At 40.0% G+C, this 16,888-nt stretch overlaps 1 protein-coding gene across 3 annotated transcripts in view; it reads right to left on the reverse strand.

Annotated features, from left to right (window-relative positions):
• Positions 1 to 3,262: 3,262 nt before the first annotated feature.
• Positions 3,263 to 16,888, reverse strand: part of KLF3 (KLF transcription factor 3) — a 41,257-nt gene continuing 27,631 nt past the window's right edge. For all 3 annotated transcript variants that reach the window (XM_074951545.1, XM_074951544.1, XM_074951543.1), the window contains 4 exons: positions 14,316 to 14,811; positions 13,562 to 13,712; positions 9,709 to 9,869; positions 3,263 to 7,810 (listed from right to left, as the gene is read on the reverse strand). In XM_074951545.1, the coding sequence (XP_074807646.1) occupies positions 7,629 to 7,810; positions 9,709 to 9,869; positions 13,562 to 13,712; positions 14,316 to 14,811 (990 nt within the window). In that variant the 3' untranslated portion in view covers positions 3,263 to 7,628. The remainder of the gene's footprint in view (positions 7,811 to 9,708; positions 9,870 to 13,561; positions 13,713 to 14,315; positions 14,812 to 16,888) is intronic.

The raw sequence follows: 16,888 nt of genomic DNA on the forward strand, positions 1-16,888 counted from the left end.
CATCAGCTGGAACATAACAAACAGGGTTAATCAGGCCACAAGCAGGAAACATTTCCTAGTCCTTTGTCTTTAAGAAAAACGCTCTGAAGCAGCCTCTTGCTGTGGTAACTATGTATTTCTTTCTGTAAAGCACAGTAAACGGACACATTACAGGCATAACTGAGCAACATGTAGGTCACAGCCACCTGAGGCTACAGTAAAATCCACACCCACTTCTTAAAATTACTTAAATCTCTGGATTTAATGGTCAAATGCTTATTCCACCCTCCTTGTGGCCTTCTATAATCCTTCTGTGTAGCACAATTGCATTCTTCATAATTAAAGGGCTTTGGTAAATAGTGTAGCACTGAAATCTGAATGACTTTTTTCAGAGTAGCAGCCATGTTAGTCTGTATTTGCAAAAAGAAAAGGAGTACTTGTGGTACCTTAGAGACTAACAAATTTATTTGAGCATAAGCTTCCGTGAGCTACAGCTCACTTCTTCGGATGCATTCAGTGGAAAATACAGTGGGGAGATTTATATACACAGAGAACATGAAACAATGGGAGAACAATGTATCATATACACTGTAAGGAGAGTGATCACTTAATGACTTTGTTTCCTCAGTTTCTGTAATGCTGATGCTTTATAGTTGAGCAGAAAGCTTCTACAGGGTCTATATCAGTGGTGGGCAACCTGTGGCCCGCGGGCTACACATGGGCCGTCTGGGTAATCCACTGGCGAGCTGCCAGACAATTTGTTTACATTTGCATAGCTGCCCACAGCTCCCAGTGGCCGCGGTTCACCGTTCCCAGACAATGGGAGCTGTGGGAAGCAGCGTAGGCCACAGGGACATGCTGGCTGCCGCTTCCCGCAGCTTCTATTGGACGGGAACGGTGAACCGCAGCCACTGGGAGCTGTGGGCGGCCATGCAAATGTAAACAAACTGTCTGGCAGCCCGTCAGCAGATTACCCATAAGGGCCGCCCGTGGCGCATGGGCTGCAGGTTGCCCACCACTGGTCCATATGCTTCTGTGCTGACTGCTGTGCACAGCAATTATTGATAATCCAGGTGTGCAGATTATACAGTAAGTCTACATAAAGCAGTGGTTCTCAATGTATTTATCATTGTGGGCTGCATAAGAGACTGCATAAGAGACTCATGCTCCGCTGTGCAAAGCCAGGGAGGGAGGCAGGGGCTGATGTGTGTGTGTGGGAGGTACCCCCCCCTTCCCCTTCCTCAGGACTGGTTGCATCCAGCTTCTGTGTGAACTTAAAAAGATGGCATGCCTGACATACTCACTCTCCCCCAACACACACACTTCTCTCTCCTCCACTTCAGTTGAAAAGCAGCTGGCACTCTAGTAGGATGCCCATGGAACGATAGGATTGAGAAACCTGCATCATGTGATGCTGTACCTGCCCCATGAGGCATTGCAACCCCTTCTCAAAGCACCCTGTAGCCAGTTGCACAGTGGGATAGCTACCCACGCTGCTCTCTGTGTCACTGCAAGAGCTGCTATTGTGGCTGTGCTCTGCCAACACAAAGAGCATAGCGTGGATGTGCAACAGTGGTTTAATTAAAGTGGTGGCTGTGTGTCGGCATAAGTTGTGTTGACAAAACTCTGTAGTACAGACAAGGCCTTAGTGAAGTAGCCTGTACTTTGCAGGCTGCCCTAAGAGAAGAAAAAAGGTTGGGGGTTTTCAAGGGAAACAGGTGTGGGCTTTCAAAACCATGGACTCCATTGATCTGAGGGGGAGCTCTGCCTCTAGCCCCACAAAATTCACAGCACTTGTGTTGCTCCTCAGCTCCACCATGCTGCTCTTTGGCAGAAAGACTCCTTCAGAAGCTATACTGTTATTGGCTGCTTTCCCCCTCTCCATGGCTGAGCAGTAGCAGTTGGAGAAAAGCTGCTGGTTTAATTAGGGTCAGCATCATTGCTTTGAGGATAGCTGAAGGATTTGGAATGGAGTGTATTGCAAAGTATATTAGGGGATGGGTTTATCTCCTTTCCCTCCCTAAACTTTGATATCAAACATATTCAATTTACCTTTCAATGCAATTACTAGTTGCTTTATTATACTCCTGCATATAGATCTGCTGATTGTAGGCACCTTGGGACAGAGACTATATTTTTATGATGTGTTTATACAATGTCTAGCACAATGAGTCTGGGGCTTCTAGGTGCTACTATAATACAAATAAAATATACAGTATTGTAAGAAATCTGTTGCCACCTCTGCTGCTCCATTTGTCATTATGTTGCAAACCATAGCCACTCAGAACTTCAAGCAAGGGGTAGGGATCCTACTCTTCAAGAGCACACATTCCCACCAGTTGAGTCCACAGCAAAATTTTTGGGGAGGAAAACAAATATAGGCCAGACCATGAAATGAGAGCAGGATTAGAATGGGAAAGGAACTCAGGGAGGAAAAGCTGGTTGCTTTTGCCATTTGGCATTGGGGCCACACAAAAAACCAGGGGCAGCTGTAAAGACGGAGTTGGCTTGAATGTTATAACTATGCCATATGAGAAAGGGATATCTGCTTTATGAGCTGTGCAAAATCTTTCATCAAGACTTGGTTGTGAAACTAGAATTTGTTAATTGTTTTTACTAATTTATTTGAGCTTGGATTTCTCACAAGCAGTTCAGAGCAATTATTGAGTCAGTGATTCAGTGTTTGGAATTCATACATCCCAATGTCATATAGTCTTGTTTCTGTTCCGTGATTGGATGACCTATACCTTATAATAAACATCTGCCTCAAACATTATTTATTCATTCATTCAACTAATCTTGACTGTGAAACTGAAATTAACTTTTTGAAAACGTTAGTATAAAAAAGTTTGGTTGCTAGGGAACAGCAAATAATAAAGAGGTAAGAGTAGATGGAATCAAAATCCAGTGAACTGTTTGCACTAAGTTTTTTTGTTTTGCTTTACCCTCTTCATTCAGATGTATCCATAAGAAATGTGATGCATGGACTGTAGTGAATCTACCTTGACTCTATATGATTCATAGATCAGCATACTCTTTAATGGATATAGAAGTATTTTGCATGAAAATATGTATGGTACTTTAGATATTCCAACAATCTGACTTCTGAATCCTAAAAAACCCTTCAGAAATGGGAAATTAAGCTTCTGGATTTTTTTGTTTTGCATTTTAACAAGTGCTGATTTTACATATTTTGAAAGCTTCTTTTCTGAACTTCCTGGTTCATATGTAAGTATACTCTGTTGTATGGTATATAACTACATGATCACATTTAATATTCTGATGGTTTTATTAACAAGTATAATACATATTGTATACTGTATATAGTATGAGAACTGTACAGTACAAATTTATGTTCACAGTTTGACATGACAAAATGTCATTACTGAATTCCCATTGGACTACCAAAGTAGAAACAGTGAAAGTACATTAAACATTCACATCTTTAGTAAGAAAGATTACCAAAATGTTTCAGTATTTGCAAGTTATAGTAATGCATGCTAGAAACCTTTAATTACCCAGTCTTATTAGCTTATAAAATATATTACATTTTATTAAAAAAATTTCTGTATAGTTTATACAAGTAAATGTAATATCCCTGCTACATTTGCAGGTAATGTTTTAAGAAATGCTAAGCAGAAAGATTATTTTGACCCTCTAACATTTAAAGTACATAAATAGCAGAAAAGTGCTAATATCTGTAAGACAATGAACATTTTTGTAACCCTCTTAATACATGTAAAATGTTTTTTGTTTTAAGAAAGGATTTGCATTCATTTACAGTTTGCTAACCTTGACAGAGACAAAACACAGACAACATATTCAGACAAGCTTGTGGCATTAGACAGATCACTACAGAACTACAGTGTATATTTAAATAAAACCATATTACTGTCATACCTGTTTAACTCCGAAGGATTGTCTCGGAAATATGTAATCCATTTTAATGTTGAATGGTACATACAGGTACAATATCAGTATAATGGTATTCCAAGTTACATACTGTACAGTGCAATACTGCTAGTGCACAGGTTTTTCTTTTAAATACACAAAGCAAATCCTGCAGCAGAGTTGTGTGTGTGTCTTTAGACCCAGTCCTGCTTCCATTCAGGTCAACAAGAGGAGGAGTGAGCTCTCTAGACTGGAGCTGATGCTTGTTTAGTATTTCCTTAGTTATATTTTTTTTTGGATGCACTCCCCAAACCAAAGTTAGAGTTAATGCCCCATTTAAAATGCAGATTCACATTTTAAACTAAAAAGATAAAATTTACTTTGTAATCGCTTTTCTGACTTCCCAGAAGATATGACGCCACATATATAAAGTGAAAAATCCTATAACAAGACATTTACATGAAACTACCTTATTTAGTTACCAGTAATTAAGATTCTATTTAATGTTTAAATTTAAACCTGCTGTCAATGTCCTATATCATAAAGCATATGGCCAAGGGCATTATATTGCATCTTAACAGTATTTCTCCCTACAACTCATTATAAATATCTTTAAACAGAGGCAAACAGGTTAACAGCTGATTTAATAGCCTACATGTCAGGGATTTAATGCTCTGCTGGAGTAACTTCATTAACTTCAGTGGAGTTATGCCAGAAGACCACGCAGCCCCAGATTATAGTGAGCAAAAGATGCAAACACTTAAAACTGTTTTATGGAAGACAAAAAAAAAAAAAATTAGCAGCACAGGAAATTTAATCTCACAAAAAATACCAAATTTGATGCGAATAAATTAGTTAAAAGTAGAAATAGAATTAGAATGTCTGACACCTGCCTTTCTTTATAGGATCCTATCTGCTTGTTTCCAGGTTTTAATTGAGTTGTTTTCATCCACAGCATGCCAAACACCTATCCTCCTGTGATATGTTTAAAAGTTCAAATTCAGGAATTGAGCCTGTGGCAGCTCATTGTGTGGAGCCCCTATTAAAGTCAATAGAGTTCTTCAGCTATGGAACAGCTAGCTGTAAATAACTAGAGCTTAATTTTGTTATCAATTTTGATTCTGTGATGTTACGGGCACTTGGAAAAAAAAAATTGTCTAGTCTACGCTAGTTCTCTTTCCAGGAAGTTTTTTCGTACGTGACAGAGCCACGTATCAACAGAAGGCTGAGAGAATTTACCTGGTAATTACATTTCTATCCAGTTACACAACTATAAATCTGGCATAGCTTCAATTCCAGGATTCCATAGATTCCAGGAAAGTTACTCCAGACTTACAGTGGTGCAGGAGAGCAGAATGTGACTCAGATCCCTTACACCAGCATTCACACAAAACTTCCAGGTGCTGGGAGATACGGTATGAAAATTCTCATTCCTCACTGTATGTTTTGACTGTGTAACACCACAGCACTGCAAAAGGGTAAGAGATTCCTTAGATCAGAGGCTCTCAACTTCTTTCTTTCTGAGGCCCCGCCAACATGCTATAAAAACTCCACAGCCCACCTGTGGCACAACAACTGGTTTTCTGCATATAAAAGCCAGGGCCTGCGTTAGGGGGTAACAAGCAGGGCAATTGCCTGGGACCTTTGGCTTCAGCCCTGGGTGGTGGGGCTCAAGGCCTCTGCCTTCAGCCCCATGTGGTGGGGCTTCAGCTTTCTGACTTGGGCCCCAGCGAGTCTAATGCCCTGCTTGGTGGAACCCCTGAAACCTGCTCACGGCCCCCCAGGGGGCCCCAGGCCCCTGGTTGAGAACTGCTGCCTTAGATAAATGGATGTCCAGTTCCATACTTTAGTATATGTTAATTTTAGAGCAGGGGAAATATTTCATATTTTACGTCAGAAACACCCTTTGCACTTTTCTGTACAATAAGTGAAAATATCCCTAATTACTCTGACACTCGGCATTAAAGTTCAGATAGCTGTAAGGTATAATTTTATTCTTTACCCCCCCGAACATCTATACATTGGCCTATATTTATACTACTGGAGACGCGCCCCTTCCTGCCAGTTTTGCTGACAGAGGGGAGCAGCTGTCGATGTCAGGTAAATGTGAACCACACTGCCAAGAGAGTAAACTGGCACAACTCTTGGATCTGTAGGATTTTCCAGGTGTCCACAGTGTTTAGGGTCATGAACACTTCCTGCGCCACCGGGTCTCAAATTCTTTCGCATAGAGGGCAGCATGCAGATATTTTCTTTTCCAGTGGGTTTTTCCATGAGGTGAAAATTTGACTGACATTTTCATATTGCAGGAACTATGCCTGATTTGCATAATGAACTGAACAAAAAACGTTGTGGTGCATGACAGTCTAGACAAATACATCTGGTTTCCATGTGGTGCCACAAAAGCAGCCAACTAATAAATGCAGGAACCTCCCTTTTAATGCAGTTAACACCTCCAAAGTTCTGGAACATATTTAGCACCAAACTTTAGGTTATTTATTTTATTTTGTTAACTGAAACTGGGAGTTGAACCTTTCTGACTCAATTTTTTAATACAACAAGCACATCCATGGGATCTCTTGGTCCACCTAGCATCAAGAAACCACAGAGCCACAAATCAAATCACAGAGTCATTAAATGGCTTATCAAGCCTACTCTTGTCATTTGAGACATTTACAGAACTCAATTTCTCACAGGAAGTGCTTCCTATTGGATGCCATTTAGCTTTCTGCCATCAAAAAAATCTTGTGAACTAAAATTTAAATACTGTAGTGTATCAAATTGGCACTCACTTCCACCAATGGTACAGTTTGGAGCATTCTGATATGACAATTGCTGCTTTTGAGGTACGATGAAGTTTTTAAAAGAACAGGGGAGTGATTATCAAGGGATACATCTTTACCCCTGAAATGAGGTATGGTAGGTCTCTATGAATGTCATTTCATGTCATGTCACAGGAGTACCGTGTGTGTTCCATCTGTACGGCTGCACACAAAACAGAGATAGTGTCACACAGGAATCACACACTTAAGGAATCTACCGAAGCATCATGCAATAAACACAAGCTCACGTACTGCAGTATAATACAAAAGATAGGTGACGTTGGTTTAGAGGCACAATCATGTGTATACATCAATTTCTGCTGATGATTCTTCAAATAATATTATTAATTTAGCCCAAATCAGTTATCACTTAATTTTTCATGATGTAAAGAGAGTACTTTGCTTAGGTTAGCTATTACAGTGTCATTCACTGTCTTGGCAGAGGGGATTTCTACAGTGAGAAGTGTCTTTCTAAAAGTGTTGCTTTAAACATGCTGCTGTAACCAGCAATGTTGGAAAGTCCATTCATTGCACTGTTGAGCATAAAAGGAGAGCGTATCCTTTGCAGGGCTCATAAATAAAGTCTCTGGCAAGGACTGGATATTCAATAACATTTACTAGTTGATCAATATATGCTGGCTATATTATAAGGCAAAACCAACAAAGTTGCTAGTTTACAAATTCCCTTATTCACAAAGGAATACATAACATATACTGTCTGCAGGACGGGTTTGCTTAGCATCCCTCGGAAAAAAAAAATGTTCACATTCTTTAGGTCTGACCCGTGGCAAGGACATAGCAGGGTTAGATAACATCTATTACTGACCATATGGAAGCGTTTAATTGTGTAAGATCAGAGATTCAGACCAGCTGAATTCAAATTAAAATGCACATGTAAAAAAGAAAGTGTGATGGGAGTTGAGGGACAAGAGACATTCAGACTAGCATATGGCGTTTCCTGTGGAGAGCAAGATGGTCCGAGCGTGAGAAACTACGGTCACAGTCCGGGCACTGGAAGGGTTTGATTCCGGTATGTTTACGGAAATGTCGTGTTAGTTCATCAGAACGAGCAAACTTCCACGTGCATCCCTCCCAGGTGCACTTGTATGGCTTTTCACCTGGGAAAGGGAACAGAAAATGAGGGATTTAAAGTGGGGAAAAAAGGGTGGGGCTTCTCTGGGGTGTTTCTGAATGTTAACACACAAACATGTGAACTGCTTTATACCATACGATTCATCCTCTCTCCCCCATTCAGACCCCAGCTAATTCTCTTCTACTCACCCAAATTGACCTATCTAGCTAGCATAGTTTGTGAAGTTCTTGGTTAGCTTATGAATTTCTAAATGTGCATGAAGTGACTAGGTCAAGAAGGGTTGTGTGTTACATCTTGTTTGTATTACTCTGTCAACACATCCCTCCCTTTCTTACCCCTACATGTTTGTACAGCATCTAACACTACAGGGTCCCAATTTGGTTGCAGTCGCTATGAGTTACTGTAATGTAAATAATGATGTTGTCATAAGAGGTATAGTTAAAGGTGGATCCGCTTAACTAATTTCCTTTCTATGAGCCTGATTCTCATTTCCACTAAGCTCCATTACATTGCTGGGGAGTAAATGGCCATAGTGTAACTAGGAATCAGGCCTTGTGTCTTCTCTGAACAGGTCTTACTGTCACAAACTTCCAGTGTATGTCCAAACAATGTGTCAAGGCATGCCTGGAACATGGTGATTGAGAATAGGTATGGGGACATCTTTATTTGAAAGAAGCTCTTAGAAAAGAGCATTCAGAAGGAACCTGACCAGTGTTTAAGAGTGGCTGGATGCAATGCCGAAACCTTAACAGACACTTTACATTTGGCACCCAGTTCAGGCCTGTGTAAATGAGTGCTACTCCTATGGAAGTCTCAAAGCCAAATGTAGCAGTGATGTAAGTTGTGAGGTAGTGCAGCTTGCACTGATTTGGCATTTGGTGGGTGTGCAAATGAGTACCTTGCATGCCATGTGGGCAGAAGTGGGTATAGCAGAAAGAAAAGAAAAAAGCAACTGACATTAGCATATAAGAGATACTAGGAGGAGCTTACTTTGACTTACAACCTCCTGCTAGCTGCTTTTCCTGCTCCATCCCCCTTCTACTCCATGGCCTGTAAGGGCATATTTAAGCTTGGAGTGAGGGGGGTTATTCCCAGCTCAAGGAGATATACACTAGCTCTGACTGACCTAGAGTGCTAAGAACAGATTGTTGCCGGAGCAGCACAGCAGGCAGGAGGGGATGCCTAGAGTACGTACCCAACTGAGACCACAGGCAGGCACGCGGGGTGGCTACACTGCTCATATCATTGTGGATACACTCTGTTTGCAGTGTGCTAGTTCAGTCAGAGCTAGTGTGAATATTTCTCCTTGAGCTTTCACACCCCTAGCTCCAATTGTAGACATACCCTATGTTACACACATTTTAACATAAGAACAGCCATACCGGGTCAGACCAAAGGTCCATCTAGCCCAGTATCCTGTCTTCCGACAGTGGCTAATGCCAGGTGCCCCAGAGGGAATGAACAGATAATCATCAAGTGATCCATTCCCTGTGGCTCATTTTGCAAACCCAAATGAATGTCTAACCTGTCTAACCTGTCTGACTTCACCATTTATACCTGACATGTAACCTACCATTACCACTGAATTTTAATCTTGGGTTTCCACAGCCAACCCAGACTAAAGGGAAGATTTTACCACTACACAATGGGACTTCCTGGGACATGTGACTAGGACTCAGTGAGCTGGCAGAAGGAGATACGGTTAGATTGCTTTACCCCTTCTTTCTTTAAAATGTTGTCTTGGTGGTCTGTACTTTAAACAGAACTCGGATAAATTTATGTTAGCCCATATATTTCCTTTAGTTTGAAAAAGCCTGAAGCACCTGTTAGATATCTAGAACTGGTCTTCTGCAGAAACCAGAAGTCTGGCCTGGACTGACCCAGACCAATATGGATGAAAGGAAAGTGTACCAAGACTCATACCTGTATGCGTTCTTCTGTGAGCTTTTAGGTGGGAGCTTTTAGTATAGACCTTGTTGCAACCTTCATAATCACATCTGTGTATTCTGCGTTTCCTTTGTGTGTCTGGAGATTCCACAGGTAAAGGTCTCTTTCCTGGCTGAACTATAACTGAAGGGTGATTCCTATGAAAGTGAAGATGTAGGTTATGACTGATGAAAAGTATTTGACAAAGTAAACCTCATTCAATGATCCACAATAAAGCCCCTTTATTCACTACCACTCTGTCTCTTGGCAGTGTGAACTACATTACGTGTATGTAAAAGAATTTAAGACGACTTAGCAAATTTCATAGATTTTAGCAATAATATTTTGATTCTTTCCTCTTTTGAGTTTATTCACTTTGTGGCATGAGCAAAACCAAAGATATCCTTCTCAGCATGCTTGGATTTTAATTTATTTTTACTTATAAAGAAACGAAAGTCAGACTCTTGTTTCTCAGGCAAGTATGCTCAGGATTTCCAAACTCTCTCACTGAGTTTCCAGTTAACTTTCATTGCTTTTGTTTACATTTTTTATTCTTCCTTAGAAGACAGCTAATTTGTTTTTAATTTAAAACAGCTTTTCCATATTATTAAAGACATCATATCTTTAGTCTTAAAGCAGAACTCAGAGTTTTTATTGTTCCAGCCACTCCTTTAGAGAGTAATTAAGAATTTCCTGTTTGGTGCTGGCAGAAGGGTGCGGCCTCCCTTTACGACTGACGTCAATTCCTAAAAGTAGAGTTTAGACTGCATGTCACACCCACAGGATGTCTGAAATTGGCACTCCACCTTCATAAACATGATTTTCTTGCCTTTAACCCCACAGGTACTATTCAGGTAAGACATATACATATTTTTTTATATATATATATATATACACACACACACACACACACACACACACACACACACAATTATGTGTATATTGAACAAACACACCTTTCTAAGGATATTATCAGCTGCATATATAAAATCACTGGGACCAGTCATGAACCTGCCTTCTATGCCAATGTTAGAGGAAGGAAAAGAGCAAAATATATATTTTTAAACAGATAGGCCTTTTAAATCACACAGCTTCACCGGACACATTTTTCAACTGATTAATGAATACATATTACAGAGTCTTATATATTTTCTAGCTTTTAAGTGAAACTTAATATGCCATTTTCCACAGCTCACATTGGCCAGGAACAGCAAACCGCAGCCACTGGGACCTGGGGGGGGGCCGTGCCTGCGGACAGTCAGCGTAAACAAACTGTCTCGCGGCCCGCCAGCAGATTACCCTGATGGGCCACATGCGGCCCAGAGGTTGCCCACCACAGCTATGAGTCCTGAGTCACTTGGTGACTTCTTTGTGAGCCTAAAGTGCCATGAGTAACTCAAAAAAGCATATCCAGCGATGGAAAGATTTGTTGTTCAACATCATATTAACTGTAGTTAAAATATTATGATGGGCTCACCAGATAATGCTGTTATACAGTCCCACATGTTCCCAGAATGTGAGCAAGATTTTAATCTTAGAAGAAATGTTCTATTATTGTTAGTTTTGTAATGCAGTAGTCCTTTGACAGATGTTGTGGCAGACAGAAGAGAGTAAATTCTCTGCTTTATTCTCTGTATTTGGAGGCAATTCTTGAGACACCAGCTTCTTGAGAAGTAGGCATTGGTGTGCAAGCTGACATTGGTGGAAGAGGAGGTTGCCTGCATGCAGTTTGTGATGGCCTTTGTTCCAGACTGGTATAGGTGTGTAAATAAAGCAAGTTACACTTAGAGTACACGCAGACTCTCTCTTTCTTATTTCTCTTCCATTGGGAAGCCAACCTGCAATACTACAAAATTCTGCAAGTGATTTCCAGAGTGGGACACTGGTTTAAGAAATGAGACAATGGTGTCGGAAGAAGGGCCAACATTATTAAATAACTGCTGAAATAAAAGATCATCTGTAATTCCATAAGGTCTTGTCTCTGCTTACACAAGCATATCTGAATTCATTTGAGCCTTGCGCATGTGGGTGTTTTTCTCAAACAGCTAACAATGTCTTCCAAAAATCATGTTATGACAGTTTATTTAAGCACGGCCTTGTCCCCACACCCACAGCCCACGTGATGAGGGTAGCATGAGTCAAACTTTGATTTCACACAAACAAGAAAACACAAAATTAAGGCTTCATATTACGTTTCATCCATGTCTGTGTATGGCAATAGTCTGAGAACAATACATGAACTTTGATTTAAAGGGAGAACTCGGATATTTCTTTAATTCCTACACAACAGATATTGACTTTGGGTTAAGATAGCTAGATTGTACAACCCACCAATGCTCATTGTAAGACTTCAATGGCTTTTATATATTTTACATACAACCCCCCACCCCTTTCAATATTTACATAGCAAATTCAAGCACTCAAGAGTTAGAAAATGCCAGATTTATGGTTGCTTGTGCCACCTTCATTCAGTCCCCTTATATGTACATCCATGCACTGAAAAGGCAAGGGTCCTGTAGAAAAATAGCATGTTATTATATAAATATAATAATGCACGTTCAGAAGCGGACCAAATTAAGGTTGCATGCGAAACTCAAAATCTGACTCTAACTTTCAAGTGCTTGATTTTGCAACTAAAATAATGTTAGTTTAGTGCAATATTTTGTATATGATGTCCTAGGGTTTTTTGAAAGGACAAAGTTAAAAACTATTATGTACAAATGACCTCCCTATCATGCATCAATAGTAGGATCTGAACCATGAGCCTTCAGCACTACAGCTCAGATTGCAACCATTGCAGGACTAACAACACTACATGGCAGTAGGAGAAGGCTGATATGCCAGAGTGGAGGAAGGGCTGCTGGTGCCCTATGCTGGGTCCAGGGGGTGATCAAGGGGAGTCCAGCCCAGCTCATTCTCTCTGCTCCACCCTAGGCTACTAGATCCAGGGGTTTATTGCTTGGCTTTCTCTCCCTGCACCCCTGGGAGGTAGGGGACTCCTGTCCCATATGATGCTTCTGGTAGGGATGAGACTTTGGGGCCATGTGCCAGGCTGTCGAGGATGGAGGGATTATTGGGGGAAGCCCAGCCCAGCTCTCCCCAACTACTGCTATAACTGTTCTGGCACTCCCAGGCATTCCCAGCATAGTGTCGTCTGCTTTGGCAGAAGCATGGGCCAGGCTCTCTAGAACGTTCAGTGACTGTGGCGGCTGCCAGAATTTTCCTGAGGAAATGGTGATTTTTAACACTACAACTGAGGTAGATCTGAATGGAGTTACATGGGACAAAAACGGTATTTCTGTAGCCTGAGGAGTTTCTCCCTGGAAATATCAAAGGCCTGCTACCACCAGGAGGTGTTGCTGCTTCTCTAAGAAAAGGTCACAAAAATTCACCCCATCCCCAATGTAACATTTTTCCAGGTTACCACAATTTAATAGCTGTTTAAATATGGGCCTGGTTCTGCGAGACTATTACAGGAAGAACTACTGTTGACGGTACTGGAAGCTCCATTTGTAGTGGTTTGCAGGACTGGGCCCTATATCACTTTAGGAACACATTATATAACTACAGAAGATCTATGCAGTTCACATGTACATAGCATGCACACTAACCATTACACTGCTGAAAACAAAGTTGAGGCTGAAGGGCAGAGGAGGAAAAAACTAAGCACGAACTCCAATTCATTTACAATCTGCAACCCTTATTTATGATATTTTACTACATGCTTCAAAGCACAGTAGCTTTCCTCTCAAAGAACTTTTGTTGCCCCCGTATATGGAACCCAATGTATAGCAAGGCAGTATGCTTCATTGTTCAACTGAAGATAGATACTTTAGGACTAATTACTTACTCTTGCAACATTACTTGCTGAGGAGACAAGGAGGTCATCATTGGAGGAGACATTTGTTCAGGATAGAACTCGGTTCTTGGTGGTTCGATTCCTGGTTCTACTTTGATTGTTTTCTTTAATGTGGGCTTCTCATAAGATTCAATTACAGGCACTAGAGGAAAAAAAAATCAAATATATATATAAAAAAATCAAATATATAAAGAGTTATAAAGAGTTATGTGAGTTATTGATATCAATAGATTTATATGGGTATCAATAGAGCAGAATTTGATCGAGTAAAACTAGGGGAAAATATTCACACAGTAAAGTCTAGGTATTGTATGTTTTAGAAGAAAACAAAAGAATATTTGTCTCTCTTTTTCATTTCCCTTCAAAATATTCTGGCTTATCCTAAAAAACTCAGGGATACACAGTTATTTTTCCAGATTTGACTAGCAAAAAACGAGTAGTGGCACTACTTGTTTTGCTGGCCAGGGAAGAAAATGTGTCATGCCCCTTTTCCACAGCAACTGAGCAAAACAAAAAAACCAAACCACACCAAAGCAAACTAAAAAAACAAAACTCCTCCTCCCCTTATAGTCAGCTGACTGGAGTGGAGGAACACCTCCTCTCCTCCCCAAAACAAAAACAACCCCAAACCATTGAATGGCACAGCAGTACAGCAAGCCCCTGGAAGTTGGTGCCCAGGGCAACTGTGCTGCGTAAAAGAGCACTGGTCCCGCATAAAAGAGAAACATAGCACAACAGCACCCACCTGGCATGCTACTTGGATTTTCCAACTCTTCTGCAAGAACAGTAGACACCATTATAGGTTGATGGAGATGTGGAGCATACATAAAAGGAACAGGCTGGACCACAAGTGGCTGTATAACTGGAAGTATTCCAGGGCTCCTAAGTCCAGGGCGTGAAAGAGCAGCCATTACTGGAGGGATTGTTAATGGCATGGAAAAAGGCTGAACTCCTGGGGGAGGTGGTGGCGTGAATTTTTTCATAGGCGGGCTGGGAGAGGACAAAGTTAATCCAGGTGAGGCTCTTCTATGTACAGTCTGAAATTTCAGAGGAGAAGGAGAACTTCCAGCTGAACATGGTGAGCTTCGTTTATTCACTGTAAGGTCAACTGGCTCCATTTGGATTCCATTAGCTAGTCCTTCTGGGGTTGGATAGAATTTATTGTGCAACATATTTGGGGTAGGATAAATGACACTGTATTTGTTTGGCTTCATTTGGTCCATGTAATTGGACTGGTATGACTGTGAGAGGGGAAAAAAAAAAAAGAAGATGAGAATTGATACAGAAGCCATAACAGGGGAAAAAATAAAAATCTAGTGCTAAGTTACTAATGGCTGATCAAGTGAAGGAAAACAAAAAAGATGCAGACATGACATTTTCATGTACTCCTTTCTCTGAGAGAATCTACAAGATTTCTCACAGGGGAAATTATTCAATTCCTGATTCACTAATCATTTGGAAGCAATACACAATACGTGATGAAACAGAGAAAAAAAAACAGACAACTCAAGACTTATTCAAAGTGCTTTACAAACATTTATTAAGCTTCATATCCATCCTTCATGGTAGGTACATTAGGTACTATCCCCATTTAGAGATGGATAAACTCAGGCACTATGGAGACTAAGCAAGACAGTGGTGAAGCTGGAAATAGAACCCAGGCATCCTAAATCCCCCGACTGTTCTAATAACTGGAAAACACTGTGCCTCAATCTTCATTAAAACAGAAATCTAAACACAAACCCCCCTCCCAAACCAAAACGTATGCAACTGAGCTCTGCAAACAGTATCACAGACAGTAAATATGAAAAAGCAAATTGGGAAATGAGTACATTCTAAACCATTTTTTCAGTGTTTTTTCTTGGAAGGGGGTTGGGGAGAATGCAGCTAACTTAGCTGTTTTAAACTTGGAAAACAGCTATCCGGAAGGGGGGGCAAAGTCTGATTATCTGAGGTGCTGAGTCAGAATTTCCTGTAAGTCAAGGGGAGGAAGTTGTTGATGCTTATGCCCATTCAAGATTAGGCCCATAACTGACCCTTTCATACCTAAGCAATAACATTTTCCAGTAAAACACTGAGAATCACCATAGCATTGCATAATATGTATCACCTCTGAGATACTCTACTGAACAGTTTCTCATATTAAAAGTGTTTAAAACAATGTTATTTTTAATGAAGATAACTAGTTATATGAACTGATGAGATGTGCCAAAATATGAACTATACAAAGTGTAGACTATCCATTCTACTAATTTTTGATATCAGCAGTTTTATTAACTGACTTTCCACTTGTGGTTCTTGGATAAGTCAATCCTCGCTCTGTAGCTATGCTGTTTCCTGACAGGAATAAAACACAGTTTAGATTTTTGGAAGCACATTGGACCAGAAAGGGTGTGTGGGGTAAATTTTTAAAAATGGTAAGGATAGAGATAATTTATGAGCATAAAGCTAATGGACTCTAGTATACAATCACTCCCACAATATTTTTAAATGCATTTTGTTAGGGCTAAAAATTCTAGCTAGGTCTTGCCTTGCTCTTACATCTGTATTCTCCTCCTCCTCCCAGGTATATTTTAACTGTTATTCATTTGAAGCTTAGCCAAAAACATTACTGTAAAATGTTTTGGATTTATTGCCTTTGTTTTGATTATTGCAAGAAACAATTCTATGACACTTTAGAAAATGGGAAGTTCTTCTGTAGCACTCCTAAGATTGTAGGTAGATACAGCAACAAAGCTGAGTAGCTTATTCTGTACTCTATGCATACACATAACTAGCATTAACTTTTTTAAAAAAGTTACATACACATAGGGAAATTAGAAGAGAACTGCCACCTATGTGGTTGGTAATAACATTTTTCATTTCTAGAACTTACTTAAAATTATATAATGGATTAAATGTAAGAATCTTTGTAGCAATTATATTCAGTTGATCTTAAAGGATTATTTTTCATATAAAATAGAACTTATGCTTATACCTATAGTAAATTAATAATTTAACTAACATATCAGTATTTGTTTTTGATAATAAAGTTCACAGGAATTAATGTTGTAAATCTTAACTATTTTAGCATGTGTGCGTCTCAGAGCAAGATATATACAGAACTCACAGAGCACTGTTAGATAAGGAAATAATTATATTTATTAGAATTCTGAGTGATCAAGGCCACAGACTACTGATGGAGTTTAATATTTAACAGTATTTAGCATCTGCTGAATCTGATTAAGGCGTGGATGTAGATAGAAATTCAAACACTTAATACGTAAGCTGTATTAAGTGCTTATGTTAAAACTTATGTTATTGGCCTACAGTACAAAG

Source organism: Natator depressus, chromosome 4 (assembly GCF_965152275.1).
Source record: "Natator depressus isolate rNatDep1 chromosome 4, rNatDep2.hap1, whole genome shotgun sequence".
NCBI classification, from domain to species: domain Eukaryota; kingdom Metazoa; phylum Chordata; order Testudines; family Cheloniidae; genus Natator; species Natator depressus.